Source organism: Loxodonta africana, chromosome 9, assembly GCF_030014295.1.
Source record: "Loxodonta africana isolate mLoxAfr1 chromosome 9, mLoxAfr1.hap2, whole genome shotgun sequence".
Classification (NCBI taxonomy): Eukaryota; Metazoa; Chordata; class Mammalia; order Proboscidea; family Elephantidae; genus Loxodonta; species Loxodonta africana.
The window spans coordinates 15,321,315-15,336,660 of NC_087350.1; the positions used below are offsets into that span (position 1 = coordinate 15,321,315).

At 44.6% G+C, this 15,346-nt stretch overlaps 1 protein-coding gene across 10 annotated transcripts in view; it reads right to left on the reverse strand.

Annotated features, from left to right (window-relative positions):
• Positions 1-15,346, reverse strand: part of FGD3 (FYVE, RhoGEF and PH domain containing 3) — a 125,164-nt gene that overhangs the window by 16,058 nt on the left and 93,760 nt on the right. For 5 of the 10 annotated variants that reach the window (XM_064291062.1, XM_064291063.1, XM_064291061.1 and 2 more), the window contains 4 exons: positions 10,012-10,134; positions 6,985-7,107; positions 4,977-5,117; positions 3,522-3,662 (listed from right to left, as the gene is read on the reverse strand). In XM_064291062.1, the coding sequence (XP_064147132.1) occupies positions 3,522-3,662; positions 4,977-5,117; positions 6,985-7,107; positions 10,012-10,134 (528 nt within the window). The remainder of the gene's footprint in view (positions 1-3,521; positions 3,663-4,976; positions 5,118-6,984; positions 7,108-10,011; positions 10,135-15,346) is intronic. The other 5 variants (XM_064291064.1, XM_064291059.1, XM_064291060.1 and 2 more) reach the window with 3 other exon arrangements.

The following is a 15,346-nucleotide window of genomic DNA, read 5'->3' on the forward strand; positions in this document are numbered from 1 at the left end:
AAGGAGAAGGATGGTCTGGGCGGAAGTACACTTGGCACTAGAACCCCACCTGCCCAGGAGAAGGCTGGGCCTTACCCTGCTCCCACATTTCTGCTGGGGAACTGGGGTGGGGATGGGGCAGAGCAGGGAGTGTGGTCTTGGCTGGGGGTCCCAGGGCCAAGCCAGCCTTCAGTGACCATTTATTTCTAGGTTGTCTGTTTTTGTTGTCACTGCTTATCTCTGGAGAGTACAGCTGGTTCTCAGAGTAGTGAAATTTAACATTTCCCTTTAAAACCTACAGGAAGAAAACCACAAAACACTACTGCAAGAAACCAAAAGAAGCCTACACAAGTGGAAAAACATACCATGCTTCTGGACAGGAACACTCAACATTGGGAAAATGTCGATTCAACTGAACGCCATCTACAAATATAATGTGATTCTTATCCAAACACCAACGGCATTCTTTAACAAGATGGAAAAACTAATCACTAATGTATATGGAAAGGAAGGAGCCTCAGGTTAAGTAAAGCATTATTGAAGGAGAGCAAAGCAGGAGGCCTCACACTGCCTGACCTCAGAACTTTTTATATAGTCATGGTAGTCAAAAAACAGCCTGGTATCGGTACAACAGACACACAGACCAACGGAAAAGAATTGAGAACCCAGCTGTAAATCCATCTACCTACAGTCAGCTGATCTTTGACAAAGGCCCAAAGTTCATTAAATGGGTGAAAAGACAGTCTCTTTAACAAATGGTGCTGGCAAAACTGGATGTCCATCTGTTAAAAAAATGAAACAGGACCTATACCTCACAGTATACACAAATATTAATTCAAAATGGATCGAAGACCTAAATATAAAACCTAAGACGATAAAGATCATGGAAGAAAAAACAGGGACAAAGCTACGGGCCCTAATATATGGCATAAATAGGATATAAACCATTACTAACAATGCACTAACACCAGAAGATAAACTAGATAACTGGGATTTCCTAAAAATTAAATACTTATGCTCATCAAAAGACTTCACCAAAAGAGTAAAAAGGGAACCTACAGACTGGGAAAAAATTTTTGGCTACGACATATTTGACAAGGGTTTAATCTCTAAAATCTGTCAGATACGTCAACACCTCAACAACACAAAGACAAATAATCCAATTAAAAATGGGCAAAAGATATGAACAGACGCTTCACCAAAGAAGACTTTCAGGCAGCTAACAGACACATGAGGAAATGCTTGCTATAATTAGCCATTGGAGAAATGCAAATCAAAACTATGGTGAGATACCATCTCACCCCAACATTACTGACACTAATAAAAAAAAACAGAAAATAACTAATGTTGGAGAGCTTGTAGGGAGATTGGAACTCTCTCACGCACTGCTGGTGAGAATGTAAAATGGTGCAACCACTATGGAAAACGATATGGCATTTCGTTAAAAAGCTAGAAATAGAAATACCATATGATCCAGGAATCCCACTCCTAGGAATACACCCTAGAGAAATAAGAGCTTACGACGAATAGACATGTGCACACCCATGTTCACTGCAGCATTATTCACAATAGCAAAAAGATGGAAACAACTTAGGTGCCCATCAACAGATGAATGGATAAACAAATGATGGCATATACACATAATGGAATACTATGCAAAGATAAAGAACGGTGATGAATCCACGAAACATCTCCCAACATGAATGAATCTGGAGGGCATTATGCTGAGTGAAATAAGTCAATCACAAAAGGATAAGCATTGTATAAAACCACTATTATAAAAACCAAGAAAAGGTTTTCACACAGAAAGAAACAATCTTTGAAGGTTATGAAGGAGGGGAGGGGTGGAGAGGGGAAATCACAAATTAGATAGTAGACAAGTGTTAATTTTGGTGAAGGGAAAGACAACACACAACATAGGGGCAGTCAGCACAACTTGACCAAGGCAAAGTCATAGAAGCTTCCTAGACACATCCAAACACCTTGAGGGAGTGAGTTACTGGGGCTGAGGGTTGGGGACCATTGTCTCAGGATTAATTGGCATAACATAGTTCATAAAGAAAATGTTCGACATCTGAGTCAGAAAGTAGTATTTGGGGTCTTAAAAGCTTGTCAGCAGCCATCTGAGATACATCTACTGGTCCCATTGCATCTGGAGCAAAGGAGAATGAAGAAAACCAAAGACACAAGGGAAATATTAGTCCAAAGGACTGATGGACCACGAGTACTACAGCCTTCACCAGCCTGAACCCAGAAGAACTAGATGGTGCCCAGCTACAACCACTGACAGTTCTGACAGGGATCACAATAGAGGGTCCCTGACAGAGCAGGAAAAAAATGCAGAACAAAATTCAAATTCACAAAAAAAGACCAGACTTACTGGTCTGACAGAGACTAGAGAAACCCCTGAAATTCTGGCACCGGGACACCCTGCTAACTCAGAACTGAAGCCACTCCGGAAGTCCACCTTTCAACCAAAGATTAGACAGGGGTATAAAACAAACAATAACACATGTGAGGAATGTGTTTCTTAGTTCAGTCAAATATACAAGACCAAATGGGCAACACCTGCCCAATAGCAAAGACGAGAAGATAGGAAGTGACAGAAAAACTGGACAAGTAGAAACAGGAAACCGGGAGTGGAGAAGGGGAGAGTGTTGACACATTGCAGGGATTACAACCAATGTCACAAAACAATTTGTGTATAAATTGTTCAATAAGAAACTAATTTGCTCTGTAAACTTTTACCTAAAGCACACACATACACAAATTTCATTTAGAATAAATCTAGTAAAGGAAAAAGTGAGCTAGCATCAGGGAAATGGAAGGTAAGTCCCTGGCAAGCTCAAGCCCAGGCAGTGGCCACAAGGTCCTGAGGTCACGAGCCACTGTGTCCCTGAATGAGCCCACCAAGGCGGAGAATGCTGGGCATCCAGCCCAAATCCAGCAGTCTTGAGGTTCTGGGGGTGATCAGAAGGGTATCTCTACCAAGAAGCCCTCCCTGACTCAGACTGACTCGAAACTCAATGCACAGGCATAGCACCTGACCACCCTCCTGGGGCCAGCAGCATCTGTCCCCGAGTTTGCCAAGTCCAAGGCCTGTAGGGCCAGTGTAGCACCACTCCCAGGATTTCAGCCAACAGCCCCGTTTCTAGGACACGCTGTGCAGGCCTGGAGTTGGGGAGAGGTGGGAAGGCCAAGGAGGGATGGGAACACTTAGGCAGGGGCCTAGCTGGGGAGGCAGCTCTGTGGCCCGGCGGGGGGGACCCTGGCCAGGTCATGTCCCTCCCTACAGAACCTGCAGGCACCGCCAGGCAGCGAGCTCTATAGCTGAGGAAGCTGAGGCCTAGGTTAGGTTTTGCCAGGTGGCACCACAGGCCTGGTCCCAGCAGCTGGCTCAGTGGTGTTCTCTGCACCACTGGCTTTCCTCCAGGATGTTCTTCCCCTCCCCACTCAGGCTCTGGGGCTGCATTGAGCATAGTGGCTCCCACAACCTTTCCCCCATTCCCAGCCCAGCCCTCCAAGGAGGTGGGGACATGCACCTGGCTGCCTCCCTGCAGGTGCAGCACCTGTGGGTCTGTCCTCGGGATGGAGGCGCACACCTCACTCCAGGCCTTGCCGTCTTCCGACAGCTGCAGGGTGCCGCAGAGCAGGCTGTCCTGGGGGTCTGCAGCAGGCGGCTTCTGGGGACACAGAGGGCAGATTAGATTGCTTCCTCACCTGCATTCTTAGCTCATCCTCCACAAGGAGACTTCTAGGAAGGTACCAGGCCTCGGAAACACACCCAAGGCCTGCGTGAGGCACACCTGGTGAGAGAGGTGCAGGAGAAAGGCCCTAACCAGGCTGAACTGGCTCCAGGGTCACCTTCACTCTGCAGAACCCAGGGCTGCTTGGTACAGGGTGAGGTGTCCCACATTGCAGGCTGGACCCACGAGGCGGATGTGGAATCAATGGAGTGGGCCAGGGCCAGTGTTAAAAAGTAATAAGAAAAAAATGGAACAGAAAATACCAGAGTGTGTTTATGAGGTAAAGGGATTTACGGCGTTGTTGTAATTTGGTGTACACCAGGCACACACATACTGTCCCACATACACCCTGTACCACACACACACACATATACACCATGTGTGTACACATGCATGCACACACCATACCACACATGCACACACACGTGCACATGTGCATGTACATGACACCTGTGAATACACCACATGTACACACACACGTGTACATAACCACATGCACGCACGTGCATGCACACCACACATGCACTCACCACACCACACACATATGCACATACCCTATGCACACACACCCCACACACATGCATGCGCACATACACATACACACACTTTTCCCTCTCTTCTAAATTACTGAGGAAGAACTATGGAGACAAACCCCCAGGCCACCTGGAAGCTTCCTGCACCTCAGACACCACCTGCCAAGTGGTCCACCTGCACAATGAAGTAGGTTCACCTAGAATGGGAAACTTGGGGGTGGGAGACCAAAGCACTGAGAACTGCAGGGCTGTCTTAGGTGAGGAGAAGGGTGCTCTTGTATGGAAAACTGTTTTCTCTCTTCTCCAGCTTTCCTGGACTCTGCCTGTGTGGAAGGAAAGCCAGGAAGTGGGGCTGCCCTCAGGAGGAGGGTAGAGGAGGAGGAGGGGCACCTGGACACGGGGTGGGGACCCCTTAAGCTTGCCAAGGATGAGCAGTATGTCCCCTCAGGTGAGTAGCTCCAGGCCACGTCTTCCAAGCCTGGTGACATTGGGCCCCTAACTCCTGGGTACACATGATCTGTGGCCTACAGGCTGTGCTGGGGACTGGAGAGCCCCCCCGCCCCATGCACAGTCCTACATTCAGTTGCAAGGTGTTCCCAGAGGGCCTATGGACCCCACTGAGACCCCCACATCTGTGCCGGGCCCAGGGGGACAAGCGCCTGCCGAGGCTGCTGAGGGAGATAGGGCACGTCCACAGGGGCCCTTGTGGCCTACCCACCTCTGTGCCCTTCTTGGGCTCAGTGGGCGCTTCGGAGCTGGGGCTGGCAGGGTCCGCTGACAGGTTCAGGAAACACTCCTTGCAGACCCGGCTCTGTCTGCTGTTCTCAGTCTTGAACTCGGAGCACTTCCCACAGATGACCTGCAAGATAGAGGCCACCTGTAACCCCAGCTCCCAGGGACAGGAAGTTTGAAAGGGCGAAGGGCTACAACGGGGCAGGGTGAGGAGGAGGGCCCAAGACTGTGCCCACCAAGCTCCCTCTCTGCCTGCAACAGTAGCGTCCAGTGGTCTATGTGAGTGAAGAAAAGACCAGGAGGAAGCCCAGCAAAGTGTGGAAGAGGACAGTTCTTTTCCCTGGTCCTTCTGTGGTTTCCAGGTAGGCTGCACAGGTTTCCACTTGTGGCAGGAGGTAGGGGAAGCAGGGCCATGGGAAAGCAAGCTTGATAAAAAGAAAGGTGACTCCAGCTCTCTAGACCTGGGAGGAGTGTGGGCCCACTCTTGGGCTGCATTTACCAAGGGCAGGCTGGACGTCGACATGGCCGGGACATAAAACCCATAGAGCACCTGTACAAGGGCAATGTTAGCATGGACAGGCCAGGGGAGTCCACGTGGGCCACGGCCTTTACTCCTAAGGCCCCCTTAGCCTAGTGTGAGACTACAGGGATGTGTCACAGGGGACTGATACACCAGGGTTGGTGGCGCTGGTGCTGTGGGAGACACATGCTTTTGCTGAGACCAAGCGAACCAAATGACCAGAGGGGACAGCCAGTAGAGGGGCCTGCTGCTGGCTGGGGTGGGGTGGGGTCCGAGGTAGTAAAAATGTCTGTAATGGTCACTGAGGGAGCCCTCAGTTTAATTTCCAAGCATCCATTCATCTGTCTGGCTTGGCCCCGCTCTTTGCAGGTGCAACAGGAGCTCTGCTCCAGGCCCATGCCTACCTTGAGAAGCAGCCCTGATCTCTCCTCAAGACAACCCTGGGCCGGGTCTACTTGCTAACACAGTGTTTAATTATTAATAACTTCAGCTAAAAATATTTGAATCCGCAACAGGCATTCTTGGGGACAGTCCATCCTCAGGAAAGGGGGTGTCATAGATTGGATTGTGTCCCCCCAAAATATTTGTCAACTTGGCTAGGTCATGATTCCCTTGTATGATTGTATGATCATCTATCATTTTATCTTCTGATGTGATTTCCCTGTATGTTGTCAATCCTATCACTATGATGTAATAAGATGAATTAGCGGCAATCATATTGATGGGGTCTACAATATTAGGTAGTGTCTGAAGCCAATCTCTTTTGAGATATAAACGAGAGAAGTGAGCAGAGAGACATGAGGACCTCATACCACCAAGAAAGCAGCACTGGGAACAGAGCATCTCCTTTGGACCCGAGGTTCCTGCGCTGAGATGCTCCCAGACCAAGGGAAGACTGGTGACAAGGACCTTCCTCTAAAGTCAGCGGAGAGAGAAAGCCTTCCCTTGGAGCTAGCACCCTGAATTCAGACTTCCAGCCTCCTGGACTGTGAGAGAATAAACTCTTTTCTAAAGCCGTCCACTTGTGGTATTTCTGTTGTAGCAGCACTAGACGACTAAGACGGGGGCTTTGGGGAATAAATGAGGGGCAGCCCATGTCAGCAGGATGGCACTCCTACCTCGGGCTGCCTGGCTCCTCCCCGTGCTTCCTTCCAGGCTCGCAGACGTGAAGCTACCGGTGCCCCCATTTGACTCAAACCCACCCGGTCAGCAGCTTGCAGCACTGGCTGTGGACGCTGACCCCAAACCCAGCACAGTTTCCACCACAATGAGTGTGTGGGGCTCAGAGCCGACCAGGGAAATGTCTTGAGGCTCTACTTCAGAGGAAGCTGTCTTACCTGCGCTCAGAGCTGTGCCTCTGCTCATCTGTGGGGTGCAGGTCTCAGGGGCTTTCCGAGAGGTGAGTCTACAAGCACTAGCCCCATGCCTCCCTCCCTCCCAGTCTCCGTGCACAGCGGTGGCTGCCTGGACTCACCGCGCTGCACTGCTTGCAGTGGTGCCTCCTCTTGGTGATGGAGTTGAAGGTCTCCCCACAGCTCTTGCAGCTCTGCCTCTCCTTCTCACGCCTCGTTTTAGACGAAGACTTTCTAGAATCAAGCTGCAAGGAAGAGAACAGCTCTGGTCAGCCTGGAGTCAGCACGCCCCATGCCCAGCAGGGGTGCCTGGCGGCGCCAAGCAGTAGACGCAGACCTTCCTCTGGTCAAGAGCCCAAGCTGTTGGTGGGGAGTCTGGGGACCAGGGAACTTTCATGTTTTATTTTATCTCTTTTATGCTGTCTGAGCTTCTGCCACAAGAGTGCCTGCTTACTTTTTTTTAGCAAGATAAAGAAACAATATGAAGTCATTAACTACAATACGGATTTATGTTTATAGATGTTAAAAGAGCTCGAAAACAAGTTATAATATTACATACAACATGCCTCTAAGTTAAAAAAAAAAAGGTGCATAATGGACTCATGTGCCCCCAGTGTGAGCTGATGTCCTACACAGGTCTGCAGGGCCCATGCCCAAAGCTGGAGGGCGGGGGGGGGGGGCGGGTGGGCAGGCAGTAGAAGGCTTTCATTTTACTTTATTGTTTACATTTATAAAAACAGGTATTCATTCCGTTCATAATTTAAAATGTTTCAAAAAATTTAGAAGCTGATATTGTCCAACAACAAAGAACTGGATAAATCAGGGCTCTTCACAAAAGGCAGCCATTAAAATGGCATTTTAGAAAACTATGTAGAGGTGTCTCCCAAGTGTCTGTCAGTTTGTCATACTGTGGGGGCTTGTGTGTTGCTGTGATGCTGGAAGCTATGCCGCCAGTATTCAGACATGAGCAGGGTCACCCATGGAGGACAGGTTTCAGCTGAGCTTCCAGACTAAGATGAACTAGGAAGAAGGACCCAGCAGTCTACTTCTGAAAGGCATTAGCCAGTGAAAACCTTATGAACAGCAGCAGAACATTGTCTGATATAGTGCTGGAAGACGAGCCCCTCAGGTTGGAAAGCACTCAAAAGATGCCTGGGGAAGAGCTGCCTCCTCAAAGTAGAGTCGATCTTAATGATGTGGATGGAGTCAAGCTTTCGCGACCTTCATTTGCTGGTGTGGCATGACTCAAAATGAGAAGAAACAGCTACAAACGTCCATTAATAATCAGAACATGGAAAGTACAAAGTATGAATCTAGGACAATTGGAAATTGTCAAAAATGAAATGGAATGCATAATTATCAGTATCCGAGGCATTAGTGAGCTGAAATGGACTGGTATGGGCCACTTTGAATAGGACAATCATATGGTCTACAATGCCAGGAATAACAACTTGAAAAGAAATGGCGTTGTGTTCGTCTTCAAAAACAACATTTCAAGATGTATTCTGAAGTACAAAGCTGTCAGTGATATGATAATACCCATTTTTATATGCCTACAAAGAAGGCCAGTTAATATGGCTATTATTCAAAATTAAACACCAACTACTAAGGCCAAAGATAAAGAAATTGAAGATTTTTACCAGCTTCTGCAATCTGAAATTGATCGAACATGCAATCAGGATGCATTGGTAACTACTGGTGATTCGAAAGTGAAAGGTGGAAACAAAGAAGGATCAGTAGCTGGATAATATGGCCTTGGTGATGGAAAAGATGCCAGAGATCACATGACAGAATTTTGCAAAACCAACAACTTCTTCATGGCAAATACCTTTTTTCACCGACATAAACGGTGACTATACACATTTTTTTTTTTTTTTATACACATGGACCTTGCCAGATAGAATACACAGGAATCAAATCAACTACATTTGTGGAAACAGACTATGGTAAAACTCAATAACATCAGTCAGAACAAGGCCAGGGGCTGACTGTGGAACAGATCCTCAATTGCTCATATGCAAGTTTGAGTTGAAACTGAAGAAAATAAGAACAAGTTGATGAGAGCCAAAGTACAACCTTGAGTATATCCCACCTGAATTTAGAGACCATCTCAAGAATAGATTTGACATGTTGAACACTAAGGACCAAAGACCAGATGAGTTGTGGAATAACATCAAGGACATCATACATGAAGAAAGAAAGAGGTCAATAAAAAGACAGAAAAGAAAGAAAAGGGCAAAATGGATGCCAGAAGAGACTCCGAAACTTGATCTTGAAAGATGAGTGGCTGAAGCAAAAGGAAGAAATGACGAAGTAAAAGAACTGAACAGAAGATTTCAAAGGGTAGCTCGAGAAGACAAAGTATTGCAACGACATGTGCAAAGAGCTAGAGATACAAAAACAAAAGGCAAGAACATGCTCAGCACTTCTCAAGCTGAAAGAAATGAAGAAAAAATTCAAGCCTCGAGTTGCAACAGTGAAGGATTCTATGGAGAAAATATTATACGATGCAGGAAGCATCAAAAGAAGATGGAGGAGGTGGAGCCAAGATGGCGGACTAGGCAGACGTTACCTCGGATCCCTCTTACAACAAAGACACGGAAAAACAAGTGAATCGATCACATACATAACAATCTACGAACCCTGAACAACAAACACAGATTTAGAGATGGAGAACGAACTAATACGGGGAAGCAGCGATTGTTTCCAGAGCCTGGAGCCAGAGTACCAGTCAGGTACGGCACAAGCACAGAGACCTGCTCCACCCCCCTGAACTAACCCCGGGAGGGGGACCAGCCGGTTCCACGGGCGGCGTGGGACGCAGCCGGTAGGAGAAGTCCCCGGGAGGCAGTGACTGATCTTGGAGCAGAAAGAGCAGCATCCGAGCCGGGGAATCGTCCCGCAGGGATTTGGACTGCACGCAGGTACGCCATAAACACGGAGAGTTGCTCCACCCCCTGAACTAACCCCGGGAAGGGGACCAGCCGGGTCGCGCGGGCGGCGTGGGACGCAGCCGGTAGGAGAAGTCCCAGGGAGGCAGCGACTGGTATTGGAGTGGGGAGAACAGCGTTCCAGCCGGGACACTCGGTCGCGGCACAAGCACGGGGAGCTACTCCACCCATCTGAACTAACCCCGGGAGGGGGCCCACCTGGTTCACGGGGGCGGCACGGCCACGCGGCTGGAGAGACGAGAAGTCCCCGGGAGGCAGCGACTGATTTTGGAGTTGAGAGTGCACCGTTCCAGTAGGGGAGCCTTGACGCTGGGCGTGGGGCTGGAAGCGGAGGATCTGACCGTGACTCCAGCGGGCCAGACCCCCTGGGGGCAATCTCCACACAGCCAGCACACATAGGCGACGCGCCCGCGGGAATCTCAGATATAACAGTCATTCCAAGCAAGACAAGCAACTCTGGCTATATTCTGAGGTGCTACTCTCCTATCTCTCTGTTCCCTCCCCCACCCTCCCCAGGCGGCTTCATTAACATCTGAATAGCCGGAGCCAGAGGGAGAACTCTGATAGGGATCTGACTGCAGTTTTTTTTTTAGCGGATTTTCTGGAAAAACTAGTTTCCCAGTGATGGCTCGGAGACAACAATCCATATCAAACCACTTAAAGAAGCAGACCGTGACAGCTTCTCCAACCCCCCAAACAAAAGAATCAAAATCTTTCCCAAATGAAGTTACAATTTTGGAATTATCAGATACAGAATATAAAAAACTAATTTACAGAATGCTTAATGATATCACAAATGAAATTAGGATATCTGCGGAAAAAGCCAAGGAACACACTGATAAAACTGTTGAAGAACTCAAAAAGATTATTCAAGAACATACTGGAAAAATTAATAAGTTGCAAGAATCCATAGAGAGACAACATGTAGAAATCCAAAAGATTAACAATAAAATAACAGAATTAGACAACACACTAGGAAGTCAGAGGAGCAGACTCGAGCAATTAGAATGCAGACTGGGACATCTGGAGGACCAGGGAATCAACACCAACATAGCTGAAAAAAAATCAGATAAAAGAATTAAAAAAAATGAAGAAACCCTAAGAATTATGTGGGACTCTATCAAGAAGGATAACCTGCGGGTGATTGGAGTCCCAGAACAGGGAGGGGGGACAGAAAACACAGAGAAAATAGTTGAAGAACTTCTGACAGAAAACTTCCCTGACATCATGAAAGACGAAAGGATATCTATCCAAGATGCTCATCGAACCCCATTTAAGATTGATACAAAAAGAAAAACACCAAGACATATTATCATCAAACTCACCAAAACCAAAGATAAACAGAAAATTTTAAAAGCAGCCAGGGAGAAAAGAAAGGTTTCCTTCAAGGGAGAATCAATAAGAATATGTTCTGACTACTCAGCAGAAACCATGCAGGCAAGAAGGGAATGGGACGACATATACAGAACACTGAAGGAGAAAAACTGCCAACCAAGGATCATATATCCAGCAAAACTCTCTCTGAAATATGAAGGCGAAATTAAGATATTTACAGACAAACACAAGTTTAGAGAATTTGCAAAAACCAAACCAAAGCTACAAGAAATACTAAAGGATATTGTTTGGTCAGAGAACCAATAATATCAGATATCAGCACAACACAAGGTCACAAAACAGAACGTCCTGATATCAACTCAAATAGGGAAATCACAAAAACAAACAAATTAAGATTAATTAAAAAAAAAAATACACATAACAGGGAATCATGAAAGTCAATAGGTAAAAGATCACAATAATCAAAAAGAGGGACTAAATACAGGAGGCATTGAACTGCCATATGGAGAGTGATACAAGGCGATATAGAACAATACAAGTTAGGTTTTTACTTAGAAAAATAGGGGTATATAATGAGGTAACCACAAAAAGGTATAACAACTCTATAACTCAAGATAAAAGCCAAGAAAAACGTAACGACTCAACTAACATAAAGTCAAACACTATGAAAATGAGGATCTCACAATTTACTAAGAAAAACGCCTCAGCACAAAAAAGTATGTGGAAAAATGAAACTGTCAACAACACACATAAAAAGGCATCAAAATGACAGCACTAAAAACTTATTTATCTATAATTACCCTGAATGTAAATGGACTAAATGCACCAATAAAGAGACAGAGAGTCACAGACTGGATAAAGAAACACGATCCATCTATATGCTGCCTACAAGAGACACACCTTAGACTTAGAGACACAAACAAACTAAAACTCAAAGGATGGAAAAAAGTATATCAAGCAAACAATAAGCAAAAAAGAAGAGGAGTAGCAATATTAATTTCTGACAAAATAGACTTTAGACTTAAATCCACCACAAAGGATAAAGAAGGACACTATATAATGATAAAAGGGACAATTGATCAGGAAGACATAACCATATTAAATATTTACGGACCCAATGACAGGGCTGCAAGATACATAAATCAAATTTTAACAGAACTGAAAAGCGAGATAGATACCTCCACAATTATAGTAGGAGACTTCAACACACCACTTTCGGAGAAGGACAGGACTTCCAGTAAGAAGCTCAACAGAGACACGGAAGATCTAATTACAACAATCAACCAACTTGACCTCATTGACTTATACAGAACTCTCCACCCAACTGCTGCAAAATATACTTTTTTTTCCAGCGCACATGGAACATTCTCTAGAATAGACCACATATTAGGTCATAAAACAAACCTTTGCAGAGTCCAAAATATCGAAATATTACAAAGCATCTTCTCAGACCACAAGGCAATAAAACTAGAGATCAATAACAGAAAAACGAGGGAAAAGAAATCAAATACTTGGAAAATGAACAATACCCTCCTGAAAAAAGACTGGGTTATAGAAGACATCAAGGAGGGAATAAGGAACTTCATAGAAAGCAACGAGAATGAAAATACTTCCTATCAAAACCTCTGGGACACAGCAAAAGCAGTGCTCAGAGGCCAATTTATATCCATAAATGCACACATACAAAAAGAAGAAAGAGCCAAAATCAGAGAACTGTCCCTACAACTTGAACAAATAGAAAGTGAGCAACAAAAGAATCCATCAGGCACCAGAAGAAAACAAATAATAAAAATTAGAGCTGAACTAAATGAATTAGAGAACAGAAAAACAATCGAAAGAATTAACAAAGCCAAAAGCTGGTTCTTTGAAAAAATTAACAAAATTGATAAACCATTGGCTAGACTGACTAAAGAAATACAGGAAAGGAAACAAATAACCCGAATAAGAAATGAGAAGGACCACATCACAACAGAACCAAATGAAATTAAAAGAATCATTTCAGATTATTATGAAAAATTGTACTCTAACAAATTTGAAAACCTAGAAGAAATGGATGAATTCCTGGAAAAACACTACCTACCTAAACTAACACATTCAGAAGTAGAACAACTAAATAGACCCATAACAAAAAAAGAGATTGAAACGGTAATCAAAAAACTCCCAACAAAAAAAAGTCCTGGCCCGGACGGCTTCAATGCAGAGTTCTACCAAATTTTCAGAGAAGAGTTAACACCACTACTACTAAAGGTATTCCAAAGCATAGAAAATGACGGAATACTACCCAACTCATTCTATGAAGCCACCATCTCCCTGATACCAAAACCAGGTAAAGACATTACAAAAAAAGAAAATTATAGACCTATATCCCTCATGAACATTGATGCAAAAATCCTCAACAAAATTCTAGCCAATAGAATCCAACGACACATCAAAAAAATAATTCACCCTGATCAAGTGGGATTTATACCAGGTATGCAAGGCTGGTTTAATATCAGAAAAACCATTAATGTAATCCATCACATAAATAAATCAAAAGACAAAAACCACATGATCTTATCAATTGATGCAGAAAAGGCATTTGACAAAGTCCAACACCCATTCATGATAAAAACTCTTACCAAAATAGGAATTGAAGGAAAATTCCTCAACATAATAAAGGGCATCTATGCAAAGCCAACAGCCAATATCACTCTAAATGGAGAGAACCTGAAAGCATTTCCCTTGAGAATGGGAACCAGACAAGGATGCCCTTTATCACCGCTCTTATTCAACATCGTGTTGGAAGTCTTAGCCAGGGCAATCAGGCTAGACAAAGAAATAAAAGGTATCCGGATTGGCAAGGAAGAAGTAAAGTTATCACTATTTGCAGATGACATGATTATATACACAGAAAACCCTAAGGAATCCTCCAGAAAACTACTGAAACTAATAGAAGAGTTTGGCAGAGTCTCAGGTTATAAAATAAACATACAAAAATCACTTGGATTCCTCTACATCAACAAAAAGAACACCGAAGAGGAAATTACCAAATCAATACCATTCACAATAGCCCCCAAGAAGATAAGATACTTGGGAATAAATCTTACCAAGGATGTAAAAGACCTATACAAAGAAAACTACAAAGCTCTACTACAAGAAATTCAAAAGGACATACTTAAGTGGAAAAACATACCTTGCTCATGGATAGGAAGACTTAACATAGTAAAAATGTCTATTCTACCAAAAGCCATCTATACATTTAACGCACTTCCGATCCAAATTCCAGTGTCATATTTTAAGGGGATAGAGAAACAAATCACCAATTTCATATGGAAGGGAAAGAAGCCCCGGATAAGCAAAGCACTACTGAAAAAGAAGAAGAAAGTGGGAGGCCTCACCTTACCTGACTTCAGAACCTATTATACAGCCACAGTAGTCAAAACAGCCTGGTATTGGTACAACAACAGACACATAGACCAATGGAACAGAATTGAGAACCCAGACATAGATCCATCCACGTATGAGCAGCTGATATTTGACAAAGGACCAGTGTCAATTAACTGGGGAAAAGATAGCCTTTTTAACAAATGGTGCTGGCATAACTGGATATCCATTTGCAAAAAAATGAAACAGGACCCATACCTCACACCATGCACAAAAACTAACTCCAAGTGGATCAAAGACCTAAACATAAAGACTAAAACGATAAAGATCATGGAAGAAAAAATTGGGACAACCCTAGGAGCCCTAATACAAGGTATAAACAGAATACAAAACATTACCAAAAATGATGAAGAGAAACCCGATAACTGGGAGCTCCTAAAAATCAAACACCTATGCTCATCTAAAGACTTCACCAAAAGAGTAAAAAGACCACCTACAGATTGGGAAAGAATTTTCAGCTATGACATTTCCGACCAGCGCCTGATCTCTAAAATCTACATGATTCTGTCAAAACTCAACCACAAAAAGACAAACAACCCAATCAAGAAGTGGGCAAAGGATATGAACACACATTTCTCTAAAGAAGATATTCAGGCAGCCAACAGATACATGAGAAAATGCTCTCGATCATTAGCCATTAGAGAAATGCAAATTAAAACTACGATGAGATTCCATCTCACACCAGCAAGGCTGGCATTAATCCAAAAAAACACAAAATAATAAATGTTGGAGAGGCTGCGGAGAGATTGGAACTCTCATACACTGCTGGTGGGAA